This window comes from Phasianus colchicus, chromosome 1 (genome assembly GCF_987193195.1).
Source record: "Phasianus colchicus chromosome 1, bPhaCol1.hap1.1, whole genome shotgun sequence".
Taxonomy (NCBI): Eukaryota; Metazoa; Chordata; class Aves; order Galliformes; family Phasianidae; genus Phasianus; species Phasianus colchicus.
Genome location: NC_143436.1, coordinates 73,981,906 through 74,002,994, shown reverse-complemented (window position 1 = coordinate 74,002,994; position 21,089 = coordinate 73,981,906). Strand labels below are relative to the sequence as shown.

The 21,089-nt window shown below is 41.6% G+C and overlaps 1 protein-coding gene across 8 annotated transcripts; it reads left to right on the top strand.

Moving 5' to 3' along the window:
- The first annotated feature begins 2,947 nt into the window (after positions 1-2,947).
- PTHLH (parathyroid hormone like hormone) lies at positions 2,948-16,013 on the top strand. 8 transcript variants are annotated; one of them, XM_031606230.2, is made up of 5 exons: positions 2,948-3,020; positions 3,547-3,643; positions 5,830-5,951; positions 11,317-11,739; positions 15,535-16,013. In XM_031606230.2, exons 3-5 carry the CDS (start codon positions 5,848-5,850, stop codon positions 15,542-15,544), a joined length of 537 nt encoding a protein of 178 aa, XP_031462090.1. In that variant the 5' UTR covers positions 2,948-3,020; positions 3,547-3,643; positions 5,830-5,847; the 3' UTR covers positions 15,545-16,013. The 8 variants fall into 8 exon arrangements, with proteins under 8 accessions (XP_031462090.1, XP_090003925.1, XP_090003922.1 ...); XM_090147799.1 differs by lacking the exons at positions 2,948-3,020; positions 3,547-3,643 and adding an exon at positions 4,337-4,763; XM_090147796.1 differs by lacking the exons at positions 2,948-3,020; positions 3,547-3,643 and adding an exon at positions 5,169-5,337.
- Positions 16,014-21,089: the final 5,076 nt, after the last annotated feature.

Sequence of the window (21,089 nt, the reverse complement as noted above, 5' to 3'; positions counted from 1 at the left end):
AAGGACAGAATCCTTTTATCTGAAAAAATTACAAACTTAAAGTCAAAGAAAGTGTGCTCAAACCACACTACCACATGCCATCAGGGAAGACAGTCCTTCCTCTACCCTAACACATCACTTCTTTTCACAGCCTGCAATTCTGTTTCATTGTTGTATGATTGTAGTCATGAGTTCTTCTTGTTTAACCAAAAATCTGAGGCTGCTCAGCATAACTGTTAGATTGGAAACGGTTAACTAAACATTCATTTTCACCCACTGGAAAATACCAATTCATCACAAATATAATTGGAAAGGTTTTTAGAACTGGGATGGAACTAAGAGAAGCCAACAGTCCAGAGGTTAGGGCACTGAATCAGAGAAGGGAAGGACTTGAACTCTGGTGTCCCACATCCCAGATGAGTACACTCACCACTAAGCTATTCCAAGGCAGGAGGTGAGTCTGTATTCTCTCAGAAAGAAAAAATATCAAAAGGGCTGGATTTCTTCCAACACTGAGCAAAAATGCTTGCAAGAGAGCTTGCAAAGCTGCTCTCTTCTCCCTCACAGAATCCTTCAAATTATATTCTCTAGCCAGTCCAACTTGGTAATATCTTTGTGTAAGTTAGGTAGGCTAGACACATTTGTTTCTGCTGGTATTTAATAGATATTAGGTGAGAAAATGGAACAAATGAAACATCCCAATCTATGTTAAGATACATTTAAAACTGGAGACCTGAAAATGTGATTCGAACAGCTTAAGGTTTCAGAGCACTAAATTAAAATACATGAGTTACTGAAAGAAGGGTTGCTGTTAGCACTTAAAGCACATGGTGTGGGCATATTTGTAAGCCTCCTTGGAAGGGAAGTTGAAAATAAATCCCTACAGTTTCCGATATAAGTGAAGACACCATAGGTAGAGGTCGAGAAGGCAAGCACAGCCAATTCCCCTTCCGGGCAGGGAGCCCCCTAACCCCTACGGAGACGGCACCTCAGCGGGGCCCTGAACCCGGGATCTTCCATCCAACACCACAGTCTTCCGCGCGCCGCGCCCCATTGGCAGAACCAGCGGAGCGGCCGGCAGCGGGTGGTTATCTCAGGCGGCTCCCGGCACCACCATGGACAGCTCACTTGGGCCGGCCCGGCTGCGGTCTCCCTCTCTGCCTGCCTGCTTGCCCGCCTCCTCCCGACCCGCGATCGCACTTCACCGCCCCGGGCCCTGGAGCCCGCCCAGGCTCCGCCGCCTGCGCCGCCGCGGGATGCCAGCCGCGAGCACCGCGGGGCTATATATAGTAGGACAGACTTTATGAATTAATAGCTGACTCTTTGCCCTCAAATTTGAAAATTATTCCTTTCGGTGTCTACTGGATTCTAGGAACCAGACGGAAGATTTGGCAAAACTCTGTTCAGTTCCACGCAGACTTTTTTTTTTCTTTTTTCTTTTTTCTTTCTTTTTCTTTCTTTCTTCTTCTTCTTCTTCTTTTTTTTTTTTTTTTTTTTTTTTTTTTTTTCCCCTTGAATGCGTTAAATTAAATGCATATTGTCTAAATAAACCGTTCGTTGTGTCAATAGCTGAGCTGTGGACCTCCGGTTGCCTCTGGGGTGGGAGAGGCACTGCTGCTCAGATACTCTATCCTTGTTTAATAAAGAGGATTACTGTGCACGAATGGGTTGCCACGACATGCCTGGGACATGTTTATGGGGAGAAAACGGTTTTCTCTTTCTCGAAGCAATGTCCTCACCCAGACAGTTGCAGTGCCCCAGCCACCAGCTAAGGCGTTAGTCACACCTGACAGTCAGCAGAGTCTCTGTGGGAGCTGCAGATAGCAGGGCGGTACGATAACAGGTTGAGGGAGAGAACGAGTGTGTGCTAGACAGACCACCTAAATCTGCAATCTGAGCTGCGTAGTAGGCTCACCCTCGAGACCACCCTGCGAGCTTTGAAAAAAAATGCCGTGACTTTGCACTGTGCTCTTCGATAGCTGCTTTCACTGGCTTTGAACCTTGCTAGATCGGGGATGCGTAAATCACAGGGAATTTCTGGTCCTCGCAGAACGAAGCCAGCAGTCGCTGCTCTGACGCTCCCTTCCCTTCCCCTCCAGACTCTCAGGCAGTCAGTAAGGCTGTGTTTTGCTGAACACCATTTTTTCCACCCTGGGAAGACTAGGGAGGTTAAATTCCCTGTCTGAACTGAAGCCCTGGACGAGTGCAACTGAGGTTAAAGAAATCCGGGAGGGGAAATGATGAAAATGCTTTATTGCGAGTAAAACAAGAGAAGGAGAGGAGGCAGAACTCCACAAAGGTGAAGGATGGGAAGTTTGCAGAGTTGACGACTCAGCCTGTCTCTGAGCACCAGACGGGGGGGGGGGAAGGGAGGGAGGGTCGTTTACTTCCTTGTGTCTCTCTCGGGTTGTAATTGCGGCTCCTCCCCAATTAGCTGAACCTGTCCCACTTGTCTGCTTAGGTTTCAGGGGAAGTTTCGCTCCTGAGTGGCGTCTGGGGAGCCCGCCCTCCCACAGCCCCTGGCCCTAATTCCCCGTCAGAAACTACGTATCAAACCTGAAACAGAGACTTACCCTCCTAGCCAACCTCCCAGGTCAACTTCATCATAGGCAAGCTGATTTATGCCTGTTTATACGTATGGAAAAAGGAGACAGAAGCCAAGCACGGCATCCCTCCAAAATCTCATTGTCTCATAGGGGTGCTGGATGCGCGGATTGACGCTTCAGCACAGATGTGGGGACGGAAATAGCTCCGCCTAGCACCATTCCCGACCCCACACCTGTGCCAAAGGATCTTTCCACTGGCCCTTCCTCTTCTCTGGCCTCATCCTCTTTTCCCCGGCGCATCCGTATGGGGATGAAGGGAACAGCACCCGGGCACAGTTCAGCAAGCACCTGAGCCCCATTTCTTCTCGGCAACCGGACAAGAAGCCAGGCCTTTTTTTTTTTTTTTTGGGGGGGGGGGGGGGGGGGAAACGGTGTTAGACAGGAGTGGAGGGGGAGTTCTGTCAAGTCCTGCACCGGAGGAGGCTCAGGCTTGCGGTGAGGCTAGGTACTGGGAGGAGTGTGCTCACGGGTTAGGCATTTGTGTAGGTGGCAGGAGAAAAGTGCCGAGCAGATTTTGCGGATGACAAACGAGGTTCGGCGGGGGGGAAGGACATGGGATCATGATGTGATAGTAAGCTGTCTAAAAGGGTTTGGCACTGCTCAGTTCCTGACATATTAGCAAAACCATAGATTATTCTTTTCTTTTTTTTCCAAGCCCACTGAGGCAAGATGAGGCAAACTCAGCCATAGGAAGGTGGTTAGTGATGTCACAAGTTGAGTCTTTTCAATAAAAGCAATAGAGAAGGGTCTCCTTTGCTATATATATTAGGAGAAGCTTCTGTTCTTCATAATAAAAAGAGCAGCAAGGGAGTAAGGCACCTGCATCTGCTTTTAAAACCCTTTATTTATAGCTCTAATCTGTTGCAGGCAGAATAAAAAGTCTGCAGATCTGCATATATTTTAAAAGGTTTTTTTTTCTTTTTTTTTTCTTTTTTTTTCTCTTTTTTTTTTTTTTCCTTAGGATAGAACATAGCTTTGGAAGCAGCTGCTGAGAAGATTAACCACTGTTGGCCAAGGTGATCTCTGAGAGGCACAGAGGGCGATAACTCAAGGAAAAGGTGAAGTAAGAAATTTTGAAGAAACTTTAGCATTCCAAATTTATAAAGACTATTTGTTTTTCCTGGATATGTAAAGGGTTGCTGTTTTTTTCTTTTTCTTTTTTAATTTCTGGGGGTAAGGAAATTCTAAAAATATCTGATGGACACTTTACTATTAATGCAATAGACCTATGAGAACGTGGGGGGGGGGGGGGGGGGTGTTTTCAAGGAATTTCACAATTATTTTTAATTAGTTAAAATGACAGTATAATTCAAAGCAGCCTATTACCCATACTTTTATAGCCTACCAGGTGTTCAGGGAATTTATTTACAGCTGAAACGATTTAATGTTTTCAACACGATTTCTGTTTCAGCTCTTATGTTTTTGGGTTTTTTTTTGCTGGCATGCTATGAAATTTGGCTAAGGAGGTGGGGGTTTTATACTGTGGCAGCAAGAACCATTTAATGCAAAATAACCTGCAGGTATAAAAATGGTACTCTTGCACACAAAATTTCCCAGAAAGCATCCCTGACTGTGGGCAGAGGATGAGCAGAAACTACGACCCGGCACACCTCAGCGTTTTGTTGTGGCTTGTGAGGGCTCAGGAGAAACTTCTGCTGTAAATCGAGCTCTCGGGGGAAAAGAGGAATGGGATACGCCGCGGTTCCTCGGCTTTCTCATTGCTTCAGCAGGGCCAGGGGCAGTTTCTTTCTCGTGTAGGCTGGAGGAAAGGGAAGATTGTGGTATGTTTGGTTTTACGTAAATGTTTTCCCGAGGTGGAAAACTGGGTGTCGATACGCGGGATTGTCCCGACGGATACGGGATAGACCGGGTCTCGAGGGGGCTCCGGGCTGGCCCCGCTCCCACTGACCCTTCCGCCCTGCAGAGCGACTTGACCCAGGGGCTGAATCTCCCTGGCGGGAGCCACTTCCACTCGGGAAGAAATTGAAGGCGAAAGGGAGAGGAGGAGAAAACTTTCCACTAACTTACTTTTTTGGCCAAGAGCGCTTGTGTTCGTAGACATTGAGTCCTCCCCCCAGACCTCCCCCCCAGCCCTCCCCCTCCCCGCCTTTACTAGCGTACAATTAACATCATTAGGAATCAGCCCTCCAGCTAATAGAGGAACTGCGACGAACAACGGTAGGTGTGAGAAAGGAAAGGTGGCGAGGATCCTAGACTGGGTTTTGGGGCTTGAGCTGGAAGTTGCCCCTCGGATGGAAGATCCGTGTTGCGGCAGGGGAGGTGCTGACCTGAGGGTAAACACCAAGTGGGGAAGAGAAAGGGAGAGAGGAAAAAGCTCGGCTGCAGAAGATGCGGATTGCTTGGCCGGAGCGCCCAGGGTCTGTTGCGTGCCTGTGTTGTCGGGTGTTTCCCTTTCTCCGCTCCCTTTTGATCCCAGCCCCGGGAAGTGCTGCTTTCCAGCCTCCCTTTTGGCTGCGAATATGTACAGGGCTCCGCACATGTTCCTCGGGCGCCATCTCTTTGCAAAGTCCGCCGTGCTCCCGCAGCTCTCCCGCGGGCTGCCCCGGGCCGTGTGAGCATCGCGGCCTCCAACCTGCGGGGCTTGGCATGCCTACCAACCCCCGGGCGGCACCGCGCTGCCCCGCTTAGACATGGAACTGCTGGGCAGAACTCTTTACTTTCTTCGGGGCATTCGTCACAGTGATAGCGCAACTTCTCAGGAACTGAGGGTGTGAATCCGACTTTTGCAGAGGTATACTTAGAGAAGTGACTTTCTTCCCCCTGGACCTGTGTGAGTGTATGTTTACAGTAGGAGCTGAGATGACTTTTGGAAATCTTTCCTTATCGGAAAAGAGGGCTTCTCTTGTAACATAAAGCCTTGGGACAGCCGCTTTCCAGCCTAGAATTGAACACTGCTCGGGGAGACGCGCTCTTTAACACGATTCAAATACGAGCTAGACTTTTTTTAAACTAGTGTTACGGGAGATCTTGCCTCCGGGCGGCCAAAGACAGAGAGAGGGCGGAGGGACGGACGGACGGAGGGAGGGAGGAAGCGAGCGAGCAGCAGACAGCAAGGGAAGGCGAGAGACGGAGCAAAATTTGGAAGAAGTGAGCTGTTGCAGAGAGTTCCAAAAGTTTGTTTATCCTTCCCAGCTTGCGAGCTGGCAGAACCGACAGCAAGGGACTGCCTGGGGACGGAGCCCGCGCATGTGTCGCTCAGGACTGACCCCTCCTTTCCTTGCAGGTTTAAGCCCCGGAGGATATGATGTTCACGAAACTCTTTCAGCAGTGGAGTTTCGCGGTGTTTCTGCTGAGTTATTCTGTGCCCTCCTACGGAAGATCGGTGGAGGGGATCAGCCGCAGACTGTGAGTTACCTGAACTTCTTTCGGTCAGGGTGTGGATGAGGAGGGCCCGGGACCCCGGGGGGTGCTGAGGGGAGTCCTGGCAAGAATGGCTGTGGGCTGCCTGCCTCAGTTTGCTCTGGGCTCGGTTTGGGCTGAGACAATGGCAAGGGACACTCGGGGAAGTTGCTATTCTGACAGAGCACTGGGAAGGCAATACTGGAACAGAGGGGACCTGCGGAGAGCAGTGTGCAGCTGCATGCTTGTCGGAGGTGAGCTATTACTGGTGCACCTCTGCACTTCTGAGGGGAGTAGTACGTTTCATCGGGCTGTTGCCGGTTCTGCAGGCACTACGAAATGCCATGTACTTCAGTGCTGGCACAGAGCCAGTATCGATAAGGGTAGTGAAAATGCGCATCAGTTACAGCCATGGTGGAACAGGGGAATTGAACGCTATTTGGGCTGGCACTTCAGCTACTTATTTATTTATTTTTCAAAGAGAGACCAGTGTATGACTTAGAAGCAAAAGCATATTTCTGACAAATTATAATGTAACTTAAGAGATTCTCTTCAGGAAACGATCCTTTTGCTCCTTCCAAAATAATCATCATGGCTCATACTAATATATCCTAAGCAAAATACAGAAGACAAACCACTGAGCTGATGCAGGAGCAGTTGTCTCACATGTGTATTTCACTGGCTGTTATTGGGCTTGCATCAGATTTTCTGAAGTAGAAACACTTTAGACAGACTGTGGAGGGCTATATTATTACAGAATTCAGAAGGAAATTGGGCTAGAGAAAGAGCATTAGAAAATTCAGTTGCAACATGTGGGGAAACATAACATAGCAAGCAATTTCACATGGGTTTCTTTGTAACTGTTTTGTTACATCCATAAGGACAAAATTTTCAAATATTACTTCTTCTCTTGTTTAAGTAACAAGAATATCTCCCAGGTGAAGCAACTTCAAACACACCTGAACTTTGGCACTAAGCAGACAGCTATTACGATTTCCTACAAGCAAATTTCTACAGCAAATTGTGTAGAACATCATGTTGCTGCTAGTGCTACAATGTGTTCTAACAAATCTGTTAGTGTTCAGCTGTTTTCTATTCCTGAAAGCTACTGTTGAGCTATTTCTTTTCATTTAAGAGCATAATCTTTGTCTACCCAGAGGATCATCTGAAATCTTTGGTTTCATATATAAAATCCTAAAATAATTGAAGTGCATTAAAATGCTGTATTTCCTATGCTGAGAAACTCTGAACTGGATATGAGCCAAATCTGTAAAAAATAAAAATAATTTTAAAAATTACTAAGAAATAATCTTTCTCTTCTTGAGAGAGATTAGCATTGTTCTAACATTTGTTTATAGAAGTCAGGATTAGAGGTCTTCCCAACAACCCAATTCCATCCTGGCTGTGGGAGAAAAAAGTGGAAGTTAAACACTTGAAACATATTACTCAGCCACCTCTTTGCCATGGCATGTAAAACATGCACAAGAAACCAGTTAGCTGTTAGTTAGTGGCATTCACATTGTTTTGTTTGTGGGTACAGCACAAACACAGACACCACACTCAAACATGTGTCCTGTTTTAATATCACCACAAACCATTCCTAGAGTTAACGGTTAATAACTCACTTAAGTCTCTCTCTCTCTATATATGTGTGTTTATACAGATAGATATAATATATAGGTTTGTTCTCATTAAAACGCTTAACCCAGTAGTGAATGAAAATACTAAAGCAAGTTCTTACAGCCATGCAAAAATAGTCAAAATGAAACAGGTTTGGTTCTCCAGGCCTTGCTAAGGCAAATCTCTCAAGGAAAGCCATATCAAATTGTTCCAAGAAAAGATTGCCAGGCTTACTTGTTATGGAAATATTTTAGTTACTACAGAACTTCTGAGAAACCCAATAATGTCTCAAAGTGAAATTCTATATTTTTATCAGCATGCCCAAACACTGCAGCACCATGTCCCCAAACCTGCTGAAAATATTTTTCATAACTCTGAGATAGGGAGTGAAAACTGCTGAACCATTGGAGCCAGTGGCAAGGGCACTCTGTCTTGCAAAACCCAGACAGTGAGTTGACTGAATCCTTTCCAGTTACTTTGCTGATCAGATTCAATGTGAACAGTCAAGGATAATAACAGTTAAATAAGCAAGTTGTTGCTTGAAAAGTGTTTCTTGGTGACTCTAGTTACTTATGGGAAAACAAAAAGTAAGAAAAAATGTGCCTAAAAAGAACAGCTTATCTGAAAGTACATGCTTAAAGTCAGAATGACTTTCTAATGTTTCCCCCACAAGACATCAGGTCTCATATGCACACACTGTACTTGGATACAGTGGTTAATCTGGGCACTCTGCTCAAACACAAACCATCGCCATCCTCTCAGAAGCACCTACTGTGAGTTAGTTTAGTATTTACTGTACTTGGTTTGGTGTCAGAATCTTTTTCCTTGAATGATAGATGCTTTTATAGAAGGATGGAAGGAACCTCCAGTGGGTCATCTTAACCCTAACAGTCTATTTTTTACATATCGTCCCCGACATGTGAATGCAATCATTCCAGTTTCCATTACGTTCCTGCTTGGTGTGTGGGGGTGAGATATTGTTGATATCTGCAGTATGAAGTACTTCTTACATCAGCCTTGGGCAAGTATTTTTCCCTGAGTTATAAACAAGAGAGTTGTTTGAGTAATTGAATAGAAGGAGGTAGAAGGTCAAGGAGATATATATCTGCCATATCTTCTTTGTTTAGGGATATTTTGATCTAGAGCATAAGAAGGAAATTGGTAGCAAAACGCAATCCTTTATCCTGGCTGAGTAATAAAAGTCATATGAAATGTAATACTGTGTAATGTTATACATCTGGAATAGCAGATCATTATTTGGGGACAGACTTGATGCTAAGTATCATACAGACATTTAAACAGAAACCCACAGGGCATACTAACCCTTCACATGTCAATCTTTGAATTATTTTGGAAATGCCTACTTGCACAATATGTAGATTGTATAATGCTCTTTGACTGTCTTTTGTGATCCGGAACTAAATATTTAGGCTTCAGCTTTGTAAAATGGAAAAGCTTTTCAATTGAGAGTACTTTAATAACAGGCTTTAGAGATTCAGAATTTTGTCACAGTGGGTAAATTGACCAAATAACTTTAGAGGATCAGGGTGGCTTTAGGCTGTCTGTGATAAATAGTGAGACGCACTATTTTAGTCTCAGTAAATCATGAAGATTTTGCATGTTTTTACAGACTCGAAGAGGAGAAGGAGAGCATTTTCCATGCAAAAATTCTGGGAAAATAGATTACTGAAGCTAGGACAGTAATGTGTACCACTATGGACAGTCTGACAAAGAACAGAGAGTAGCATTAAGAGGAGACTAAGGTGCTAGTTTTATTGATGCACTTGCTGATCAGATTGACCTTAATGGGAAGATTGTTAGAGATGGCTATTGAAGAGTTGAACTGGTCAGAAAAAAATATCTTGGGAGAGATCTTGAGCTTACGTTAATGGTCACAGCTGTACTGAAGAGAATAAAACAATATGGGTTCAGCTTAGTATTATTGTATTGCATTTTTGCTTAGAAACATTGAGTTGAAGGGCATAAAACACTTGCCCTAAGGCCAGAAGTCATCTGATGTTCATCTGATCTGGGGACACTTAAAGCATCACAGACAATTTTTGGCTAAATGTGTGATCACAAACTTGAGTACATAGGCCTGATTTTGAGTAAGTATCCTGGTTGCATCACTTCATGCAAAAACAGTTATCTGTTAGTAGAATGGGAGAAGTGTTTGAATTTTATGGGGAGTAATGGTGATGCAATATCACTTAAACTAATCAGCTGAACCTGATACTGATAAAATTGCAAATTTAAAAAGATAAATAGTGGAAAGGATGCTTTTAAACCCATGCTACATGAAGTTACCAAATTCAAATAGCTCTACTGTTGGTCAAATCACAAATCTAAAGGGACTCTGCAAGATAAATTACAGAACACTTCCAATCATTTAGAACACCATCATTGTCCTCCACATTTTGAAATCTTGCTGGATAATTAGAGATGGGAGGGAAGGAAGGACAGGAAGGCTCACTGACATTTGTGTGTTTCTCCCATTTTACCAGTGCTCAGAAACAGCTATGTATCCAGCTAGCTGAACAAATGATGACATGATAGGCAGGACAATGAATTCATTTTCTTTGTCCAGTAAGAATTCAGTCACATACAGTACCCTGATACAAGATGAGAGGATATGTAGCCAATTTCAGTACATTGAAGTAGGACAACTGGAAGGATAAACTGTATTATAGTGTTCATGAGAACATGACTAAAATCCTAGCCTGCACTCTTTCTGTGGTTCACAGTGCAGCTGTGCATCTATCCCACACCAAGAAAAAAAGACTCTATTTTTCACAGTTATTTATTATCCAGGTGCTACTTATATCTTCTTTCCTTGGACATTTCATGCCTTATCTGCCAATACAAAATCTCTGAAAGACAGATTTATAACCATCTCTTAATTCCTCAAATTCTAGAAAGAGATCAGTGAACTAAAATATCATGAACTTTGAAAGAATACCAGAGGCCTACTGAAACCAAGATGTTCTGGAGGGCTAATGTAAAACTTCGCAAAGACAAGAATTCTGTCCCATAAAGTTCACATTTTAACGGAATGCCATGAAGGCATCTAAAACTGTAATTAGACGTAAGTGACCAAGTAGTAAAATCAACATGAGCGGCTGATACTCATCACTGCTGTTGAGCAAGCTGCCTCTCTGGATAGCTCATTATGGACTGAAGTGCCTATGTTTCAGGCACCCAAATTTGAACATTTTTCCATTACGCTCTTACAATTCTATTTATTTAAATTTAGAATTGAAATACACTTTCATGTATTTATTTATATTTACTAAGTATATATGACTGTGCAGAAGAAAATTATTAGAATGGTGCTGTATAAATACAGCTTCTGGATTCAGAACTTGTTATTCCATCTTATTTGGCTGCTGCACTCCATTACCTGATGCTGTCGTTTTCCTATCTCTGGAAACTGCTTTCCTGGTTTTGCTGCCTGAAGTGTGATAAATTAAGAATTTAAAAGCTTTCCTAGAACAGAGGAGTGACTAATCCAACCCCAGATCCAGTGATGTGTGATCAGTCAGCTGAGAATTACTACTAGTGTAGGTCTTTCCTTTCTCTGTAGGGAGCAGCTACTTTCAGAATCAGGATTTGCTCCAGCAGTGTGACTTCACTGGATGTCTCCAGCTCTGAGATCTGGTGCATGGTCTCTACTAGAGGAGAGAGGATCGCTGCCAAGCATTTGGCAGTCACCAAATCATAAATGTCTCTTTCTGTTCCTCTCTTTCTTTAGTAAACGGGCTGTATCAGAGCACCAGCTACTGCATGACAAGGGCAAATCAATCCAAGACTTACGAAGAAGGATATTCCTTCAAAATTTAATTGAAGGTGTCAACACTGCAGAAATCCGTGCAACTTCAGAGGTCTCACCTAATCCTAAGCCTGCTACCAACACAAAGAACTACTCTGTCCGATTTGGCAGTGAAGATGAGGGCAGATACCTAACTCAGGAGACAAACAAATCACAGACCTATAAGGAGCAGCCCCTGAAGGTATCAGGGAAGAAAAAGAAAGCGAAGCCTGGAAAACGTAAGGAACAAGAGAAGAAAAAGAGGCGAGCTCGCTCAGCTTGGCTAAATTCTGGCATGTATGGAAGCAACATAACTGAGAGCCCCGTCTTGGACAACTCCATTACTACACATAATCATATTTTAAGGTAATTCTGCTTTTCCACAGGCATATCATACATTTACTGAAATTCTTACCCTTTTGTGTGTGAGGTCAAGGCATTTTTTGAATATGGAGTAGTAGCACACCTTTATGGCCATAGGTGCGCAATGGGTTTTTCAGCTGTGCATTGTGTCAAGGTAAGTAACCCTTTCTACTTCCCACTGTAAAATCTGCACCAGAAAATATTTTACCTCTGGTGACAGAGTCACTATCATAGTAGTGTATATTCCATGAAGGCTTCCCTTCTGATTGCAAAAAATTCTAATAAACTGCTTATTGTCAAAATGAGCTTTTAGAAACTGTGTAGCAATAACAGTTATTTCTGCTGAAAGAAAGCACAAGGAATTCATTAAAACTTCCTACTGTCTCTCACTTTATATCTCGGGCCACTGCAGACTAAAAACTGAGTTTTCATTGAGGCTCTGCATTTATAAGACGGCAAAATTTTCTTTCTTTTCTCTCAACATCTTCCCTTTTTGGTAACTTTCCTGTCCCTACCTTATAGTTTTTCATTTTACTATTTAATCTTAGAAGAGAAAATGGAAAAATCCTCATGCTAATATCTGCAAACAGCACAGACCAGTCTTTTGCCATAAAATTTTCCATGCAATTAGAATTTTTTAATTCGGCTCCATACTTCTACTAGCTTGTGAAACAATTATATGGCTGCTGAAAAATGTTGAGCCTTACTTTTGGAATTAGATGTGCTTTCCTCATGTATGACAATGAAGGGTTTCCAGGGCAGAGGTGTACTGAAGTTTCAGGCAGAGGTGCCCCGAGTGACTCATCCTCTTGCAGTCACCTCAGTTTGAATGGAAGTCTGTACATCTGTGGACAAGGCCAAGTAATCGTCTCCTCAGTTGTCCTCAAATGTTTTCATTCTTAACAGCAAAGAAAACCCACCCTTCTGTCTCCTCTCCTTCTGCTTTGGCACAGTGAGACGCAACAGAAATACCATTTGTTCACAGTATGTCCCCTAGAAAGAGATGCCAGCTGTGAGACTTACTAAAATTCAGACCTTTGTTAGAATTCAGAGGGTGCTGTTTACAGCATACTCTATTGTCTCAACTTCTGTTGGCATCTACAAAAGTTACTGGTGTCCAAGTCTAGTCATTCAGCATCCCTGGCCACAAACCAGTTAGTGTGGCTATAGTAGTCATTAGTGATGTAAGAGAGGATGGGTTTGTCACAGTTGCCTAGTAAAGGCGTGTTCTGGTACTCCTGTCAGGGGATGTCTGAACTTTCAATAGGTCTTAAGGAACTGCAGTGGCAGAAGTGTCTGCAACATATAGAGATCATGAATGTAGGGAAAAAAAATCCATGGGCAATTTTACTATTTATTTGTGTATATGACCACAGGGAGCTGTAAAAGAATGGCAGATACAAGCCTGAATTTAGACAGCAGTCTGAATTTAGTCTTTCTGTTTCAGTAATGATTGAATAACTGAAGGCAGTAAGCTTACCTTGGAATCCTGACTTTACCTTTTTGATACTGCTGCCCAAGATTACAACATTGCAGAAACAACTTCATTTAGGAATTTAGAGGCGTCTTTAGAGGCCCTATACTGTGGATATTTAATTGAAAAGAATTAAAGAGAAACCCTGAAACAGGAAAACAATTTTCCTCCTTCACAAGGACAGAGTATATTATATTGGTTCTGCCCAGCTAAGGTATGAATCTACAATTATCCCTGAAGGCTGACAAAAGATTTAAGCTTTAAATGAATGCAAGACCTAACTCACTGTCTTTACTTCAGATAGAGGGTGACAGGTTCAGTGCAGTTTTCTGTGCTGCTACTGGCACATAGTGGGCAATTTAGATAGAGGGATGACTGAGTTTTGGTGAAGTTGATTCCTCAGCCATGCTGAACTAAATCAGGAATTTCTCCTCTATTTGCTGGTGCTGTACAAGGAAGGATCACGTGGACACGATATCCAAATACTACATTGGTAGAAACTGCTTTTGTAGCATGCTTAAGACTAGTTTCAGCTCAGTAGGAGCATAACTTCCTTACAATGAAAAAATGGATATGCATAGCGCAGTAGCCTGCTTTTCTCTGTACATCTTATTCCTTCCCACTAAACAGGCTGAATTAAAATCCTCACACCAACTCTCTGCCTAATCTCAGTTCCAAAATTTTAGATCAGAAAAAAGACCAAAACTTTGAATTACTACAAAAACTATCTCATAAGAGTAGATAATCAGAGGCAAAATCAGAGAAAACATCTTGCAAGTAGTTCATTGTTGAGCTGTGGTTTAGCTTAAACTCTACAATAAAGAAGAGAATCCAAGCCAGAGTGAAAATGTCAACCTCTTAAAAATAGCCCTGTGTAGTGCAGACACACGTATACAGTCATGCTGTATGAACTGTGCCATAGTTATGCTACAGCCTGAATACATCCTAATATTACACTAGTTAATTATTGAGGAGCTTCATGCTAGTAGTTCCATTTCAGGCACTTAAAAATTCTTTCTCATGAACATTCTAGCTCTATTCCCATTCCTATTCAATTAAACTGTTATTACCTAATTTCCTAAGAAACTTTTCAAACGAGCAGACTCCCTTGTGTTAAATGTAGTTTCCCTTGCAATGTGAACATAAAAATATCCCCTTAAACTCTCAAGGATTTGCTGTTTTGTGTGTGTCTCACGCCCACACACGTCTGCCATGTGGAATGCTACCCACAGCTTCAGTGATCCATCCAGAAGCAGAGCGAATCACACTCTGTCCTATAGCTCTGCATTCCACTCTATAGCTGTTTCCCAGGGAACCAAGGTGCATTACAGAAATGTGCTGTTCACAGCAGCAGAAGGGAAAAAAGCCCAACCCTTCAGCGTTTCCTGCAGTGCTGAAATAATGTAGAGCAAGTTCTATGTGCGCCAGATAGAAGCAGGCTCTGCTTTTGTTCTCCCATGCTCACAAGGAAAGGAGTATTACAGAACTCACACCAGCCCACTAGCATCCCTTAGAAAGCTCCCAAATCTTAGGGCTGTATACAGCTGACACTGAATTTTTCATCTTTGTCTGTGTGCAACAGGAGTCATGGCCTAATATTCTTTCCAGTCCTAGATGTTTGGCCCACAAAGGGAGAGTTTCAGGAATAAAGTCTCTTCTTTTATTAAAGTCCTTAAACAGACATGCTGTAAAGGATCTCTTCATTTCAAGACCTAAGCTGACTTCAACAAAGTAGAACTCATGGTCGTGACAGTTTAGAAATACTCAGCTCCACAATGAACAGACCCCAGTCTATCTGGTGGTCTCACCGTGAGAAAGAGAGACTGAATAATCCTGCAGGACAATTCTAATCATAAGCCAGCCAATGCCCAAGCCGCTTACACTGGAGGGATGTGATTGCCAGAATGTTCAAAAGGAAAAATTTATTTTTCTTATCCTCAAATCAAATTTCTCATTTCTCCAACTAGGGCGTCCTTGACATATTTATTATAGACCGATATGTTTTTTCTACCTGTTGCATTCAGGAATGTTATTTTTTAAGGCCCTACAGAAAACCACTATTTGTCTGAGATTACAGCATAGCAAAGTAGATGGTCTAAGTTAATAAACTATGGGTCTTCATACTGCCAGCTGAGATACACTGAAAGAAATAGATTTTAAAAACATATCTAATACTGTAGCGCAGCTCTTATTAGTGCAAATGCTTATTAGCAAGATGCACTCATCATAGTCTGTGTAACTCTTGTTATTAATATTGGGTCTATGTATTTAAAGTGAAAATTAATGTTTGGGGTTTTTTTTCTTCTATTTTTTTTTCTCTGCAGGAGGCGCTGATATTTTCAGCAAGACAACTTTGGAAGACATATTGCAGTATTCTGTAATAGTGAACATAGAACATATGGGAAGTATTAAAATATTTATTACCTGTAAATATTGTAAATGCTCAGAATAAAACCGTTTTGTCCCATTGCTCTCCGAAACTGCACATTTGGTTATTGTGAATTTTCCTTTTTTTTTTTTTTTTTTTTTTTATTGGCTAAGGCTAAGACAGTTATTATTGTCACATTTACCCTAATTTATTTTGTTGACCGGTGTATTTATTTTGTGAACGTATCTTGGTGCTGCTGACTTTCTCTATTTTTTTGTAACATAATGCACTTTAGATATATATTGAGAACTGGTATTAAATGTTCCTGTTTTGTGGTTGACTTCAATGAATGCCTACACAAAATTTTTCAAACTGATTTTCCTTTGTGCATGTATAATAGCAGTATTTTAAAATTTGTAAAGAATGTTTAATAAAATATAATCTAATTAAATCATGATTCACAAAGAAAATGTGTCCTTGAGGAATTTCAAGACCAGAAACACCATTTTTTTCTTTACTACATTTGAAAATTGTTTTAAATTTAATGTGTTTCCCTTGGTTCAAGCTCCCACATTTTCACATTAGCTTTCACTTAAAAATCATACCAAACTTATTTTGTTCCAGTGCTCTGTTTCAAATCAGTTCAATAGTTGAATGACTTGGGGGTACATGATTCCTAATATTTCTAGCTCCCAGTATTGTAAATGCTAAGACATGCTGCTCTACTAAAGAGGACATAAAAAGCAGCTCAGTGGGATGAACCAATTATTGCACATGTGGAGGATGCTTGCACATCACACCCCGTCTTGTCTGAATGAGACAGATGGCACCCTCAACTCTCGCCAACTTTACCCAAAGGTGAAATTGTCTACCACAGGAGAAGATTCACAGCTCTGCAGTTGGGAGTTACACTATCTTAATGTTATAATAATAATAATAATAAATAAAAAGGAAAAAAAAAACAACCCACTAACAATGTAACAGCCAATCAACACCTCCACCACCACCACTACCATCAACAGCAACAACAACAACAAAAGCAAGTAAAAAGCATTTTCTGGGTGAATGTATGTAGGTGCTCCAAAAGTAATGACTCCCATTTATTTCTGCAGTAAATGCAGTGGATACAAAGAGCACAAAGCACTATTTGGTAGAGAAAACTTTTAGCTACGAAACACTATTTTTTGACATAGTCACCACCATTAGCTATGCGTTTTCACCAGCAATGAGCAGTCTGCATGCTGTACATGTCATAATCCACACCAGTAGAGGTAACACACTGTTTCACAGTGTTTCAGCATCCACTGCCTCACTGCACTAACATCTACTGTTTGGTCTCCATAAACATCCAGCAAGCATCAATTGATGCAATTTTTTCCACATGGAGAAATTCAATTCCATACTTTTGCTTCAGACATAATTCCATGTCACAACAATTTGTCAGTCCGCCCCTCTGCTGACATATGTTAAATGGCAACAAAATATAATGGAATATCGTTGTTAAGGTTAAGCCTCTACTGCCATTCCACTAAACATCTGCCTCTGACATTATGGGCTAACACAATAAAATACTGCCATTCCACTAACATCTGCCTCTGACATTATGGGCTAACACAGTAAAATAGGAAGCATTACTTTTGGAGCATCCCTTGTACAACGAGAAAAAAAAATATATTGGAACATGCAGTAGGTGACACAGCAATCTGTGCTATTATATTGCTGAAATATTTTCCCCTCTCCCACCACAAAGATACTTCATATAGCTGTATTTCTTGAAAAACATCTGCACTAATTTTATTTTTCTCTTGTACCCATAGATAATAGCAGTTAAGGGGGAGGCGGTCTTCATTACTGAAGAAAACAGCAGAAAAATTATGATCTTGAATTGTTTTTTATAATTGAACATTTGAATCCTGCTTCCTATCCCTTTTTCTACCACCCACATGTTAATCACAACAGCTGCTGTGGGGGCAACCTGAATAAAGGAGATTGTTTCATGAAGATAGCTGTACTTTGTGAAATCCTACTGAATTTCTTCTGTCTCCCTTAACTTCAGCAACATCAGAAAAATGCATGCGTGGAAAATAAATTACAAATCCTGGGAATTTTGAGATAGTTCTTGTAATTGTTGCTCCATTCTGTAGTTGCCAAGCTTTTCTTTTTTATTCTTCTTTCCTTTTTTTAAGTGCCATTTTTTTCCATTGCCAAAGTACAACCATCATATAATATGTAACAGATGTTTTTCTGCTCTCTACCCAATCTTGCAGAAAACTACCTCCAAGAAAATACTAAAACCAAGAAAATTTGAGAAAAACTTACCCATCCTCCCGCATCTGTTTCTCTGAAGTGTGATATTCAACGCTTCATTATGTCTGCTTAATTACTACACCCACCAAGCACATGACTATTGTTTCCTTTTCAGATGAAAAAATATTATATACATGGTGAAACATAGCACAACTTCAGGGTTGCATTAAAGGAAAAAAAAAAAAGCATGATTCCTGCACATTTTCAACTTGGCCTCCTTAGACATCCTGCCTATTTATAGTATCCAGCTAATGTATGGATTTACACAACTGAAATCCACTGCTATACAGCTAGAAGGAGTTTTTGTATCTCAGGATTACCAGCGTATCCCAGCTGGGAGTGAAATCTAGAATTCCAGCGGGCAGAGGCACTTGAGTTTTGTCAGAAGGGTTGACCCTTGACAGAAAGAGAACCTGAAGGGCATGAAACAAAAGCATACACTCAGATACCAAACCTTGGCTCTGTAGAACCAGACACTTTGTAACAGAAGGCTTTATTGTGAAGTGTCTCTAGTTTCCCCTGTATCTTTACCCTGTCCATTAGGGACTTCTGATTTTCAGACCTCAATGAAATTTGCAATTGCAACAACTTTAAGCAATAGTCCTTATAAATTCCATCTATGGATCCTGTGGTTCTCAGATTATAGTTTGAAAGTCACTGCTGCAGACCAATGGATTTAATTCTGCAAAGCTAAAACCAAGTCTTTTGGGGCTCTCTGTTTTGCAGGAAAAGAAATCCAGGGGATTGCTGACTGACACAAGCACAAGCAGTTTTGGATTTCTAGCTATGGGGGACTAAGTTCTTCAAGAAACTTCAGTTTCTCAGACAGATCAAGCCTAGTGATTCAACTTACCTCAGAAAGCCTGCAGTAGTCAGGACTTACCCTGATATTTTCTTATAGACAGGTCAAATGCAAGCTATTTCAAAGGAGAAAAAAGAAAGTGATGCTAGAAATTAAACCGTTATATGACCTCCTGAAAGTCTGCTCTCTTACATTACTACCCACTTGATATTCCACATTTGCACAGCTAAGCACATCTAAGACAGACAGTACTATGGGTACTGAGGTGCACTAGGGGTTTTGAAGTTTTAGAGGGAAGATTTCTTGCACAGCTTGTATTACTGCATTACTGTAATTACTGAGATTACATTATCAGATATTGTTACTTCTGTCACCTATTTCCTCTTTTCCCTCCACCTACCTGTTCTCTTTCTACCTCTACTTCCATGTCTTTGTCCTTTTCCTCTGCAAATACAAGATCATCTTCTTGCCTATTCATCTGATGTCCTTGCCCTGTACTTTCTTTGGCTCTCTGCACCACCATTTCTGGCACAGTCCATCTCCTAATTCTCCTTCTCTCCCACATCCAAAGTATTTTTGATGTTTTTTCTCATGGTCCCAATCATCCCCATGTATACTCAAGCTTCACTTGTTTTTGTCCACCTAATCCCATTCCTCACCTCTCATATTTTAGCTTTCTTCACCAGTCTGCTTGTTCAGCATGTTCTTCCTCCAACATCCTGACTGGCAATCACTGATTTTGTGCTTCTCTAACCTTTGCACCACAGATTTTTTCCTGCCGGGCTATTCTCTCTCCTCAACAGCATACCACCTTCCTCCATATGCCTGCTTGAAAGGCACTCAGCCTGGTAGAACAAGAGAGCTAACAAGCAGCAGAGTGCCCTCATTTGTTTGGTAAGGGATGTGTGCTCAATGTCCAGACACACATTGCATCATGTCCAGCGATGAAGGTTTTTGCTGTTAAAGCGGTAAAGTAGCCTTCATTCTGTGAATGATTTTTCACAGGGTCACAACAGAGCTGGATATTCTTCATCGTGATAGAAAAGCATTCCTGATTCAGAGTATGCACTTCCAAATTTCCATTTTCTTACCTTAGCCACAGAGATGCTAGGGCTTTTCAGAAGAATTTCCAGTGTATTTTTAACACATAAAGCACATTGCATTTTCCCTGTTTTGCATTTTAAAATAGTAAGACTATTTTGGCTGACATTTTCTGTAATAAAAAGCAGTTTACAAATTTTCAGCTTGAGGGGTTAAAGATTAAAGAGAATTGCAACAAAATGAAAGCAAGACATGCTAGTAGGAGGTGGGAGACAGCCTCAGAAGTGTGCTGAACAGCTACCTTGTCTCTCAGATCCAGCTAACACGTTCAAAGATCTTGTTGATGCCCGTTTCAAGATAGGGTAAGACCTCAAAGGTAACCTACATTTAGCACACACTGTGTTAGTGCTGTTAGCACTGCTCTGGTTCTAAAGTAATCACCATGTTTACTATGGAACTTAAAAGCTACTAAGATAAATCAGATGGTGACAGTTCTTCATAGCAGATACACTATTGCTGGACCTCGATAACAGATGATTCTTTGGCTCTGTGCATTTGGCAGTAGAAGTGAATTGACAGTGGAATTTTACTCGCAGAGTTTTTTGTGGTCCTTTGTAAATGCAGGCATTCATTTTGTACTCAAGACACACACAGAAATTACGATATAGAGTGTTTGTATCTACACTCTAAAGTATCTCTGAAATATCAATTTCAGAGAGATCAGGCAAAGGAAAGATTTGGCTTAGTTTGAGGTATTCATAGTCTCAACATTCAGACAGCACTGTTTCCAATACAATGCACCTATAGTACCGCAAGCATACATGCTCACTTACGAGTAAATGCCCTTGATCTCCTAAGCCACCAAAGAGAATGCAGCTGTTTTGCCAGCAATCTAGGAAGTAGGCAGATGCTGCCTGTATTTAGTCATAGACTTTAAGAGATTAAAACATTTTGTTACATGATTATAATTTATTGCAGAGAAAAGATGTTGCAGTAGTACCTCTAGGGACTGAAGGTCTTCAGTTGCATAATAATACAGAGCTAATACAGGAAGCACAGACTACCTCTGAAACATCATAAAATGATGTCTACCAGTATAAAATGGAAACCATCAGCATGGGTTATGTCATATGAGCAACAACCTTGTTAAAGCTTTCGACTTGTGCTCAACTGAGAACATCGCCAGTGTCTACCGAAGGCTTCAGGAACAAAGCAGGGAAGCATGGAAAGAGCACATTCTCCTTCAGTTTTAACCTTAGGAACACTAGAGCACCTTGGATAAATAATTTTACTTCTTTATCACAGTTATAAGTCAAAACATTTTTTTCCACTTCCCTAAAATGTTCTGAGATCTACTGGAA

Excerpts from the sequence above, each read along its gene's own strand:
- PTHLH (XM_031606230.2), top strand. The coding sequence starts at position 5,848 with ATGATGTTCACGAAACTCTTTCAGCAGTGGAGTTTCGCGGTGTTTCTG. Across the intron at positions 5,952-11,316 it reads GAGGGGATCAGCCGCAGACT|TAAACGGGCTGTATCAGAGC; the intron begins GTGAGTTACCTG and ends CTCTTTCTTTAG.